The sequence below is a fragment of the Eriocheir sinensis genome, chromosome 51, assembly GCF_024679095.1.
Source record: "Eriocheir sinensis breed Jianghai 21 chromosome 51, ASM2467909v1, whole genome shotgun sequence".
Taxonomy (NCBI): Eukaryota; Metazoa; Arthropoda; class Malacostraca; order Decapoda; family Varunidae; genus Eriocheir; species Eriocheir sinensis.
This window is the reverse complement of record NC_066559.1, coordinates 10,995,907-11,008,467: the sequence shown is the minus strand read 5'-3', so window position 1 is coordinate 11,008,467 and position 12,561 is coordinate 10,995,907. Positions and strand designations below refer to the sequence as shown.

The 12,561-nt window shown below is 45.3% G+C and overlaps 1 protein-coding gene and 1 long non-coding RNA gene across 2 annotated transcripts; one reads left to right on the top strand and one right to left on the bottom strand.

Moving 5' to 3' along the window:
- Window positions 1-1,047: 1,047 nt before the first annotated feature.
- On the bottom strand, window positions 1,048-6,400 carry LOC126982731 (omega-amidase NIT2-like; the record flags this gene model as incomplete). The annotated part of the gene is given in 5 exon segments (XM_050835036.1): window positions 1,048-1,186; window positions 1,723-1,820; window positions 2,977-3,145; window positions 4,912-5,093; window positions 5,870-6,400. Coding segments are annotated over 4 exon segments (427 nt in total), but the record flags the coding sequence as incomplete, so codon positions are not given.
- A 1,284-nt stretch (window positions 6,401-7,684) lies between these two features.
- On the top strand, window positions 7,685-8,570 carry LOC126982730 (uncharacterized). Its single transcript, XR_007735325.1, has 2 exons — window positions 7,685-7,957; window positions 8,022-8,570. It is a non-coding gene; the product is annotated as an uncharacterized LOC126982730 (long non-coding RNA).
- Window positions 8,571-12,561: the final 3,991 nt, after the last annotated feature.

The following is a 12,561-nucleotide window of genomic DNA, read 5'->3' as shown; positions in this document are numbered from 1 at the left end:
CATACAATTTGATTATGACCTCGAAAGTTTTATTTAGGACACATTGCTATATTTTCAATGTTACTGTTAGATACAATAAATTATTACAAATTGACCCTAAAGTATGTCAGAGAGGCCCCTTAATTACCTTAAAACCTCGGGCTTCTTCTCGCCTCACAACCACCCAGTGCATTTTGGGCTGGGTTTAATGGCCCCTCAATGTTCTCAAGTTGTCCTGAACGTCGCCCCTGATTTTCAGTGCCATGATCTTATCTTGCAAAGCATTCTGTGATTATAAAGTTTGAAGCCTTCACCGTGCCATGTGGGAGTGCTCATCCTGCAAAAAGAGCATGTGATGTTTGGACACTGGGCACATGCTGTGGCTTCAATGCCCAAGCTGTGATGTGTGGACTTGCTCCCCCGTCCTAGAAAGTCCTGCCTTCAGAGGCCACTGCCATTCGTTGAATACTGTGGTCATTACAGTGCATGTCTCTTGCTGCAGGGTTGGGAAGGGAGTTGTCCCAGGAATACAAATTTTGCTGCTTTTAGAATTATTCCTACACATTGTTTGTACTTACAACTTCAGTATGAGTATTTGTTCAGGACAGTGCATATATAGACCACATGGAGGGTATGAGATGTGGTGAAAAGGCACTGTAGTATGTGGTGGTAAGGTTTTAAGTTTTGTGTGGAAATGACTATCAGGAACTGTCTCGAAATTCAGATATTCTGAGTGGTTAGCGTGTCGGCCCCGCAATCGGCGCGCTGTCCATGATGCGGGTTCGAATCCGCCGTTAATCACCTGGATTTTTCAGTCACTGCCGAGTGGCCTAAGACTACCCACATGCTGTCCTGAAGACCACCCATCAACCCGGACTCTAGAAGAAGCTCTACAGCGCAAGTGAAATTAAGAATGAGCCCCGGGGGGCAGCATGAGCTAATAATAATGGCGCCACTATAGACAATTTGCCTGCGCTCGGGCCGACCATCAGGCCCCATGAAATAGCCTACCGGCGCTATAGGCCACATGTAAAAACAAAACAACAAAACAAAACAACAAAAACTTGCCCAGGTCACCATAGACGATGGTCTCTTTTTCCTCACAAGTGGCGATGACCTTCCCCAAGGGGTTGACAATAGAGGAGTGGCCCCAGGTGACATAAGAATGGTTTGTGTTGCGAGCGGGAGCAGAGGCCGCCACGTACACCTGGCGGGAGATAATTAAAACTTGAGACTGATGGCGAAGGTTGACAGCCGGCATTCAAACAGCTGCTCAGAAGCACAGCAGGTATGGAGGTCCCAGGTTTTTGGTGTGAATTTTCTTGGTGCAAGTCTGGAGATTTTAAATGACTGGACACAAAATAGTAGCCATTTTTTGCTGGGTATAGGATGCTGGATTTCCTAAGATGCTCTAGTTTTGCGGAGTGACATACAAACACTTATATGATTCACATACTGCGAAACAAACTAGACCCCATCATCACAACACACTTTTGATGTTTGTTATTTGTCCAGTATTGCTGATGTGGTAATGCTGTAGGATCCACTCCCCAACAGAAGAAAGTAAGTAAATGCATGTTATGGGCTGGAGCCACACACTTGAAGCACTAACAGCCTTGTGGGACACAACGGGCAACACCTCCAGCAGCCATCAATAACACAGCGGTGGCCGTGCAGCTGCCACCAGAGCACAGCTGTGTACAAGATGTCTCTTTTAAACACCAAACAAGGAGCGTCACTCGCCTGGTTGTCGAGGGCACGGCTTCGTTGCAGCAGCTCCCACTGGGTTGGGCCGGTGACTATCTCACTGAAGGCTCCGGGGTACAGCAAAACTTTGCAACCTGAAGAATTCCATGTTAAGCCTTATTTGTATGATACACAATTTTTGTATTAAGAAATAAAATAGTAAGCTCACAGTCCATTTTCTATATGCAGGGGTGGGAGGATATCAGATGAATGAATCAGTTACTACAGTTATTATGCAATAAATTTGTCCAGCAGCCCTGCCTCTTCCCTCACCCTTGCTCCGTAGTAACCTAAACTCTTTTTCACCCAACCAGTCAGCTCCCATAGCTATTAAAAAGGGGGGGGGGGGCAGGGCTTCTGGGTCACTCTAGTGTATGCTGACTATACTTACTACCACAAGAAAATGTATTGACTCCTTGAAACAAAGCAAAAGCCAATTCCCACAAACTCCACTGGTCACATCAATAATAGTCTGGATTCCTGAAGGCACGGAGCTATGATTTAAAAATAGCTGCCCAGATATTTTAAAGCAGGAAACTAGCCCCCAAAATAACGAATGTACAAACTTTACAGAGCATGAAATGATAGGAACTACAGATTAAAACTACTACATGCCTGGCTGCCACCTGCCCATCACTCACACCAAGGAACTGCTGGACAAATTATTCTACCAAAGCCCTTAATTGCTACATGCACTAAAATATGGATAGCAAAATATTGAGTAATGAGAAAAAAAAAAAGAATTCTCTGCAATAAGCCTCCAAGCCAAACATCCACCAATCAAACCAAGAAATTACTTCATGTTTTACCCTCCCCCTCAATCCTGCCCTCACAAACTCTATTCACAAAGTCACTCTCCTTCATTCTCATCACAAGTCCAAACCACCTCATAATAAATATTTTTGCTGCTTTGAAAAGTGTGAAATAATACACAGTACAATTTGCAAAGTGACAATTAGCTGTATCCCAGAATGCTAAATGTGAGTATGTTATGCACGGAATACCAGCAGACTAAGACCAATGCTTTATACAAGAGGAATTAGGATGTTACGTCTCCTTGCTAACCTTGCTGGCGTCACGGGGCTGTGTAACGGGAACGAGCACAGAAGATGATCATGTGACTTGTAAACTTCAGCACATACAAGTAGGAGGCAAAGAGTGACAAACATAACAAATACGCATTAGGCAAAGACAAACATAACAAGTAGTATGCAAAAGAGTTAACAAATGCAGCACAATGTAAACACTCACCTGACTTTGCATAGAGTCGGGCCATTTCTGGAAACCTCATGTCGTAACAGACGCCGAGACCAATCTTACACTGGGGGAGGTCAAAGGTGGTCAAGGTGTTGCCGGGAGTGACGCAGCTGGACTCTTCCATGACCAGTTCACCAGGAATGTTGACGTCAAAGAGATGCATCTGAATACAAAACATCAATTTGTAATTTGTTCAATTTGGTCAATTCGTCTATTCGTTTATTGCATGAAGAGGCAAGCAGAGGCATGAATCAGTGCAGGGTAAGGCATCCTTCAAGTCTGTGCGCACAGGCCAATGTGCGCAGATGCATGAATTTTTAAGGCACAAGTGTCTCTCCATCCAAGACGGGGAGACTCGTGCAACAGTCGCCCGTCACCCATGGTTTAATTAATATACCCTGTGTTTTCTGATTTTTAGGTCCTCCTTTGTATTGCCAGTATGGTAGATTGGTCCAATGAAACAAATATAAACTTTATTGAGGATTATCGTTGATCTACTTGTCTTGGGATGGCTAGCTCCGCAGACTATAAAAGACAGGGTGAAACGGAATGATGCTCTACAGTTCCTCAAAAATATACATGAACACGTCAGAGGCAGTCCTGAACAAAATTAAGCGCCTTCGGTCGTACTTCCTCTTCTTCAACACTCACACATACACTCCGACGTGCAAGATATTCACTGACCCAGCACTCATGCTTTTTCCTTTGATTTCATTTTTGTCGCAAAATAATACTAGCTGCGGCAGCAGCAACTGCTTGGTTCAGAGCAGACACCTTGACGACTGAGAAGTGTATGTGTGCTTCACTCCAGAACAGAAGGAGGCATGTGCATCCATTGAGGAAGAGGCATGCAGCTAGAGGCATGCTTGAGTGTGCGTATTGCATGTGTAGAGGCATATATATGCAGATGCACGGCAACCGGGCGCAAGACGCACAGGTCTGAACGCAGCTTAAAGGCGGCTTTACATCTGGCAATTCCTAGTCGGCAATACAGGAAAGGCTGCATATTTGGTCTGGGTCTGGGTCTGGGAGCCCTTCTCGCGGCAAGTTTTCTGCAGCTGAGCGCGTCCGTCTTGTATTGCCGACTGGCGGCTGGGTACACCATATCGGCGCCAATAAAACAAGAAATGACAGATACAGACAACAAGATTTGGAGCCAGGAGGCCGAGGTGGCATTACTAGAAGAAGTTAGGCAGCATAGATACTTGTGGGACCCACAAGATAAGCTGTATGAGAAGCTGAGTCTACGCAAAACAACATTTGAGAGAATGGCAGCAACATACGAGAAATGTTTATCTCTGCGAGATATCGAAGGAGGGATAGGAACGATTATTTTCGTGTATTATATAATCACACTATGTAATGCCTGGGGGTTGCGATGGCATGTTCCTCCCTTCTATCAATCAATACTACTTATGATAAAACTCGTTTACTCCAAGTATTTCTACAATATTAGGCTAATGGACCAAACTCATTGTGGTTTTAATATATGGTAGTAGCCTTTTGGGGTGTCTGGGATGAATTCATGCCCTTGCACTTACTAGCAGTTTACGTCTTGATGCTCCCGGCGGCTCCTCCCACGTGTGAACGTTCTTGCTCCCGAGAGCACCCAGCCGGTCTAGCTGCTAGATCGTCGCGGCTGTATTGCCGACTAGGAATTGCCAGGTGGAACGCCGCCTTTAAGCCGCCTTAAGGGACAGAAGATACACTTGTGGAGATACAGACACTAAGATCGCAACAGAAGCTTTGATCACTGTCTCAAGTTCCTTCAAGATTAAATGACAGACAGACAAGCATGAGGTCAGGGTGTGAGGCAGAGGAGTGGGTGTGGCAGGTCAGTGTAAGGGGTGATCACCGGACATCTCGGACTGTGACGGAAGCTTTGATCATCGTCTCCATTGCTTCCAAAATTAAATGAACACAACTCACCTTTCTGTGCTTAGCTACCATGTTGCCCTGCGGCCCCCAGACTGTGCAGGTGTTGTAGACCTTGTCGCCTTCCCTCTCCGGCAGTGAGCCGCCCACCACAAACACGCCAAACTTCTTCGCCGCTTCACCGAGGGGGACGGTGCTCTCACCGGGGACGGGCTCCGCGGAATTTTCAAAAAGACCTGTGGAGACGACGCTGTTGAACTGTTACAAAAACAAACTGTAGTAAAAATATATATAATGTTTATAATAAACTGATCTCTCTCTGTACACGGGGAGGCAGTGGCCAGGTGGTCAGGGTGCAGGTGTGGTGAGCCCATGGACCAAGGTTTGACCGAAACATTGAAGGCGGCTTTACACCTGGCAATTCGCGGCTGGCAATACAGGCTCGGCAGCATTCTTGGTCTGGGTCTGGGAGCCCTTCTCGCGGCAAGTTTTCTGCAGCTGAGCGCGTTCGTCTTGTATTGCCGACTGGCGGCTGGGTACAACATGTCGGCGCCAATAAAACAAGAAATGACAGATACAGACAACAAGATTTGGAGCCAGGAGGCCGAGGTGGCATTACTAGAAGAAGTTAGGCAGCATAGATACTTGTGGGACCCACAAGATAAGCTGTATGAGAAGCTGAGTCTACGCAAAACAACTTTTGAGAGAATGGCAGCAACATACGAGAAATGTTTATCTCTCCGAGATATCGAAGGAGGTAAGGAATGATTATTTTCGTGTATTATATAATCACACTATGTAATGCCTGGGGGTTGCGATGGCATATTCCTCCCTTCTCCTTTGTTGTTAACTGCAACAATAAACAATCAATCAATCAATACTACTTATGATAAAACTCGTTTACTCCAAGTATTTCTACAATATTAGGCTAATGGACCAAACTCATTGTGGTTTTAATATACGGCAGTAGCCTTTTGGGGTGTCTGGGATGAGTTCATGCCCTTGCACTTACTAGCAGTTTACGTGTTGATGCTCCCGGCGGGTCCTCCCACGCGTGAACGTACTTGCTCCCGAGCAATATTGCTCCCGAGAGCACCCAGCCGAGATCGTCGCGGCTGTATTGCCGGCCAGGAATTGCCAGGTGTAAAGCCGCCTTAATGAACTGATCTCTCTCTATACACGGGGAGGCGGTGGCCAGGTGGTCAGGGTACAGGTGTGGTGAGCCCGTGGACCAAGGTTTGAGTCCCACCGAAACACAAATGAACTGATCTCTCTCTATACACGGGGAGGCGGTGGCCAGGTGGTCAGGGTACAGGTGTGGTGAGCCCGTGGACCAAGGTTTGAGCCCCACCGAAACACTAATGAACTGATCTCTCTCTATACACGGGGAGGCGGTGGCCAGGTGGTCAGGGTACAGGTGTGGTGAGCCCGTGGACCAAGGTTTGAGTCCCACCGAAACACTAATTTTTCAAGCCATCGCCGAGTGTCTGAAGGTTACCCACATGCTGCCCAGATCTTCAATCAACCCTAACTTCAGCGACATCATTCAAGTGCTGCGCTGGGGGGAGGCATGGGCCAAGCAAAAAGTCATATATCACGGCGGCCACTATGAATAAAATCTGCTTGCTAATGGACTGGGGGAGTCCAAGAGGCCCCTCACAAGAGCCTACCAGCACTAGAGGCACCCCCCCTCCCCCCCCCAAAAAAAAAAAAGACTTTATACTCTTCATAAATATAGTGTTCTGCACATGTAAGTAGAGCTCCTTACAGCGGGTGCAGGGTACATTGAAGTACTCCGGCAGAATCACCAGCTGGGCACCATTGCCGGCAGCCTCCTCGATGAACTGCACGGCCCGTGCCACGTTCTCGGTCTTCTCCTCGGCCACGGCCAATTGGACCAGAGCAATACGTAAAGCTGTCAAGGAGGATATAGTGCCATTTAGCTGTCAAGGATGATATAGTACTATTTAGTTGACAAGAAGGATATAGTACCATGTAGCTGTCAAGGAGGATATAGTACCATTTAGCTGTCAAGGATGATATAGTACCATTTAGCTGTCAAGGAGGATATAGTACCATTTAGCTGTCAAGGAGGATATAGTACCATTTAGCTGTCAAGGAGGATATAGTACCATTTAGCTGTCAAGGAGGATATAGTACCATTTAGCTGTCAAGGAGGATATAGTACCATTTAGCTGTCAAGGAGGATATAGTACCATTTAGCTGTCAAGGAGGATGTAGTACCATTTAGCTGTCAAGGAGGATATAGTACCATTTAGCTGTCAAGGAGGATATAGTACCATTTAGCTGTCAAGGAGGATATAGTACCATTTAGCTGTCAAGGAGGATATAGTACCATTTAGCTGTCAAGGAGGATATAGTACCATTTAGCTGTCAAGGAGGATATAGTACCATTTAGCTGTCAAGGAGGATATAGTACCATTTAGCTGTCAAGGAGGATATAGTACCATTTAGCTGTCAAGGAGGATGTAGTACCATTTAGCTGTCAAGGAGGATGTAGTACCATTTAGCTGTCAAGGAGGATGTAGTACCATTTAGCTGTCAAGGAGGATATAGTACCATCTAGCTGTCAAGGAGGATGTAGTACCATTTAGCTGTCAAGGAGGATATAGTACCATCTAGCTGTCAAGGAGGATGTAGTACCATTTAGCTGTCAAGGAGGATATAGTACCATCTAGCTGTCAAGGAGGATGTAGTACCATTTAGCTGTCAAGGAGGATATAGTACCATCTAGCTGTCAAGGAGGATGTAGTACCATTTAGCTGTCAAGGAGGATATAGTACCATTTAGCTGTCAGGAAGGATATAGTACCATTTAGCTGTCAAGGAGGATATAGTACCATTTAGCTGTCAAGGAGGATGTAGTACCATTTAGCTGTCAAGGAGGATGTAGTACCATCTAGCTGTCAAGGAGGATGTAGTACCATTTAGCTGTCAAGGAGGATATAGTACCATTTAGCTGTCAGGAAGGATATAGTACCATTTAGATGTCAAGGAAGGTGAAGGTGTCAGCAAGGTGCATCACCCCCAGGACAGGTGTGTACATTCATGAAGGTCTGAGCCTTGAAGGTGTCAGCAAGGTACATCACCCCCAGGACAGGTGTGTACATTCATGAAGGTCTGAGCCTTGAAGGTGTCAGCAAGGTGCATCACCCCCAGGACAGGTGTGTACATTCATGAAGGTCTTAATGTATTACAGGCGTCCCTCACTGCAGGACTGGCTTACCTTGTTAATAAATGCTCGTAAAGTGATCGGCCATATACAAAAAGCATTAAAACACGGATTATATTACTGGATTTAACAAAATTAATTAATGAAGTCCATTTTAAAGTGAGCTCTAGTCCCCTGTGCAGGGTGTTGACCACATGCTTGCAGCAGCACTGTGCAGCATAACAGTCATATACTCACATCACTGCACTGCACTGCACCAGTGAGTGAACCACCAGTCACAGGCATTTTGAATAAACAATAGTAGAGGACGGGGGCGGATACAGGGGGAGGGCCCAGGGGGTCCGGGCCCCAAAAAAAATCTCCGCCCCCCCCCCAGAAAATCTCGAGTGTATGCGAATAGTCGGTACATAACTGACTCGCTTATAATGTGCTGCAACTGTAATACGGAATGTGTCGTCGGCTGTAGGCATATGCAGGCGCGGATACGGGGGTGAGGAGCTAGGTGGCCCGGGCCCCCCCCCCCCCCAAAAAAAAAAAAATTAGAATAGTTAAAATATTTGAAATACCCATGAATTGAGAAAACCTAAAATATATTTAAGATACCCCTAAAAAGCTAGAGAGCTGGGGAGAGAAGCCGGCCGCCACTTCCTCCAAACTTAAAAAAAAATCCTTTTCTGGTTCCTTGGGCTTTACTATGCGGAGGTGGACGGGATGCTCAGGCAAAAATTATTTTTTTTCGGTGTCTGATGTAATTTTTCACTCTCCTGCAGGGCCAGGGCACAACAGGCACGTGCCCAGGGCCCCGCGCTCATTTAACAATCTATATACTCGTACAGGGCCGTAGTACGCCGTACCCATGGGGGGGGGTAAGCTATATAATTATATAGTAGGAAGGGGATATCAGTACTGGTAGTTGTATGGCATCTCTGGACATCAGGGCTACCAACATGTGGTACGTCGGACACCAACATTTCACTGACGATCGAACTGTTGTCCAAAATGTTTCACACACATTGTGCACCGATACTTTTGCGATCCAGAGTACATTCCGTTCGTGGACCACGTCTTGGCTGAGTTGAAGAGTCGGTTCGGCGACGACACAGTGCCTGTCACACTTCAACTCAAGCAACTCCTCAAAGGCCCCGAAACGGATGTTGCGGCTGTGCTTCAAGCGGCGAAGCTCTACGAGCTCGACATCGAATCCCTGACACTCGTGAAGGCTGAAGCGGAGCACTGTTCCGGTCTTCCAGATTATCAAAGAAGCCCAGGCACACACCAACACCAGCATGTAATCCCCAATCTCGCCATTCTCTTGAAAACTCTGTTGACGCTTCCAGTCTCCAACGCGGAAGCCGAGAGGTCTTTCTCAGCATTGAAAAGGCTGAAAACCTATCTGAGGAGTATCGTCGGCCAAGAGCGCCTGAACGGACTTGCCCTCCTCTGTGTTCACTATGATATCCCCATTTCAGTTGAGAAAGTGATAAGCAAATTCGGCGAAAAAAACCGCCGACTACTCTTCGCTTAGTAAGGCACTTGTTGAATACTTGGGAATTTGTAAATATATTTCTTTAGATCAGCCAATCTTTACAAATGTGTTACCTCAATCCCATGTAAAAGAAGCCCTATAAGAATTCCTTTTTATCTTCAGCTGTGTCTACTTTTACATATTAGGTCTTTATTGTAAAGGTTAGGTTTGTAATTTATATATGACCTGTATTATGATCACCCTTGCTGCTTACATATCGAAATAAACGTTTAGTTTTCTTCGAATGCTCGTATGGTGATGATTTCTATCTGTTCAGATCTGCCTTTTTACTGGTCGGATGTAGCTACAATTTGAATTGTTTCTTGTTATTGCTTGCCAGCTTAATATTGATTGCACTTCATATATATATATATATATATAGATATATATAGATATATATAGATATAGATAGATATAGATAGATATAGATAGATATAGATAGATATAGATAGATATAGATAGATATAGATAGATATAGATAGATATAGATAGATAGATAGATAGATAGATAGATCGATACAAGAAAAATTCATTTGTCACATATACGTTGATTGCTCGGGAGCTGCGGATTTTAAGCAAAGAACCGCCATCACTATCCATTGGTCTTCACTGTTTGAGGCTGTCGCTAACTTATGAAATTTTACCATCGGGCTCCCCCCAGATTGATTTTCTGGATCCGCCCCTGGTAGAGGATCATATTTACTGATTAATCACACATGCACTAATGGTCTAAATTATGAAGATTTGTAAAATGGTACTCACTGGATGCCATTCTGTTGTTTTACCTCAAGATGCTCCTGAAATAAAATGAAATTTTATAATATTACAAAGTACACTCAACTACCAAACTGACAAAGTACACAAATGCATTGGGATGAGAGCTACATCTATATCATGATGAATTGATGTACATTTTTGTGGAGATCAACCTCCTGTACTTTCAAACTTATCAGCTCTTCAGTTTGCCTGTTTGAAAGGCCTCTCGTAGAAATTGCTGGGATTTTCATGGACTGTTTCGTGATGCTGCTGATAGGTTGACAGGACTTCTGCATATCAAACGGGAAAAATACCCTTAAAAGACTGGCTAATCTTCTGTGACCTAAGGAAATGGTAAAAATCAGACTGAAGTACATAAAGAATACTACAATGATATAATATAAACTATGTATAAAGCTGTAACGCAATAGAGCTCTCCGTCACAGCGCCTGCACCAACCCACCCCAGCAGCAGAGTGACAGGCACGGCACCAGAGCCCAGGAATGAGAAAGTGCATCCACAAACTTGCTTATATAAGTGTTAAGCTCAGAGTGCAAGGGTGCTGCTGCATTAATGTTGTAACGACTGGCCAAGCATTGAGAGAAAGAATTGGAAATGATGTACACATTGTTATTCCCCGACAAAGAGGCATTATGTTGGGGACATGCCAGGCTGGTGGAGTGGCTGTGAGGCTGCATTCATTGTTCATAATTGTTATTGGCTAACATACTACGGTAGCTGATATTGTGCTTGCTGCGCTGTCACACCGCAACCACTACAAGGATGAGGGCTAGGAGTACCCAACAAAGATGCTACATCCCCCACTGTAACCCATCCATCCCCATGCACTAATGCCACACACCACTACAGGGATGAGAGCTAGAAGTACCCAACAAAGATGCTACATCCCCCACTGTAACCCTTCCATCCCCATGCACTAATGCCACACACCACTACAGGGATGAGGTCTAGGAGTACCCAACAAAGATGATACATCCCCCACTGTAACCCTTCCATCCCCATGCACTAATGCCACACACCACTACAGGGATGAGGGCTAGGAGTACCCAACAAAGATGCTACATCCCCCACTGTAACCCTTCCATCCCCATGCACTAATGCCACACACCACTACAGGGATGAGAGCTAGGAGTACCCAACAAAGATGCTACATCCCCCACAGTAACCCTTCCATCCCCATGCACTAATGCCACACACCACTACAGGGATGAGAGCTAGGAGTACCCAACAAAGATGCTACATCCCCCACAGTAACCCTTCCATCCCCATGCACTAATGCCACACACCACTACAGGGATGGGCAAGTACCGATAATTTGAGTACCGGTAGTACCGGTACCGGTACCGGTACCCGAAGGAGTATTTTTTTTTATCTCTGACTTCTGATGAAATTCCCAAATAAATTTCCTGTAAAGAAAACTCTCTCTCTCTCTCTCTCTCTCTCTCTCTCTTTGACGGATTTAACTCAGAGTGGGCGCCTGTCACTAGTGGCGTCCCTCAGGGCTCGGTTCTTGGCCCAGTGCTCTTCATTATTTACATCAACGACGTGGATGTTGGACTCAATAACCGCATTAGTAAATTTGCAGACGACACAAAGATTGGTAACTCGGTTCTCACTGACGAAGACAGGCAAAGCCTCCAAGAGGATTTGCACAAAATTTCAGCTTGGTCGGATAGATGGGAGATGCCCTTTAACGTAGACAAGTGCCAGGTCCTTCAAGTTGGAACGAGGAATAAAAAGTTTGATTACGAAATGCGCGGCGTTAAACTCAAAAGCGTTCAATGCGTCAAGGACTTGGGGGTCAAAATCGCGTCAAACCTCAAATTCTCACAGCAATGCATCGATGCAGCAAATAAAGCGACCAGAATGTTGGGCTTCATTAAAAGAAACTTTTTATTTAAGAATAAAGATGTAATACTTCCGCTCTACAACAGTTTAGTCAGACCCCACTTGGAATATGCGGTACAGTTTTGGTCTCCTCACCATGCAAAGGATATTGCTAAATTAGAAGGTGTTCAGCGTCGGGCAACGAAAATTATCCCTTCCTTGCGCAACAAATCCTACGAAGAAAGGCTTTCTACCCTTAACATGTTCTCTCTTGAGAAACGTCGCCTCCGAGGAAAACTGATCGAATGTTTTAAAATACTTAATGGTTTCACGAATGTAGACAGATCAACATTGTTTATGATCGATGACACTTTGCGCACGAG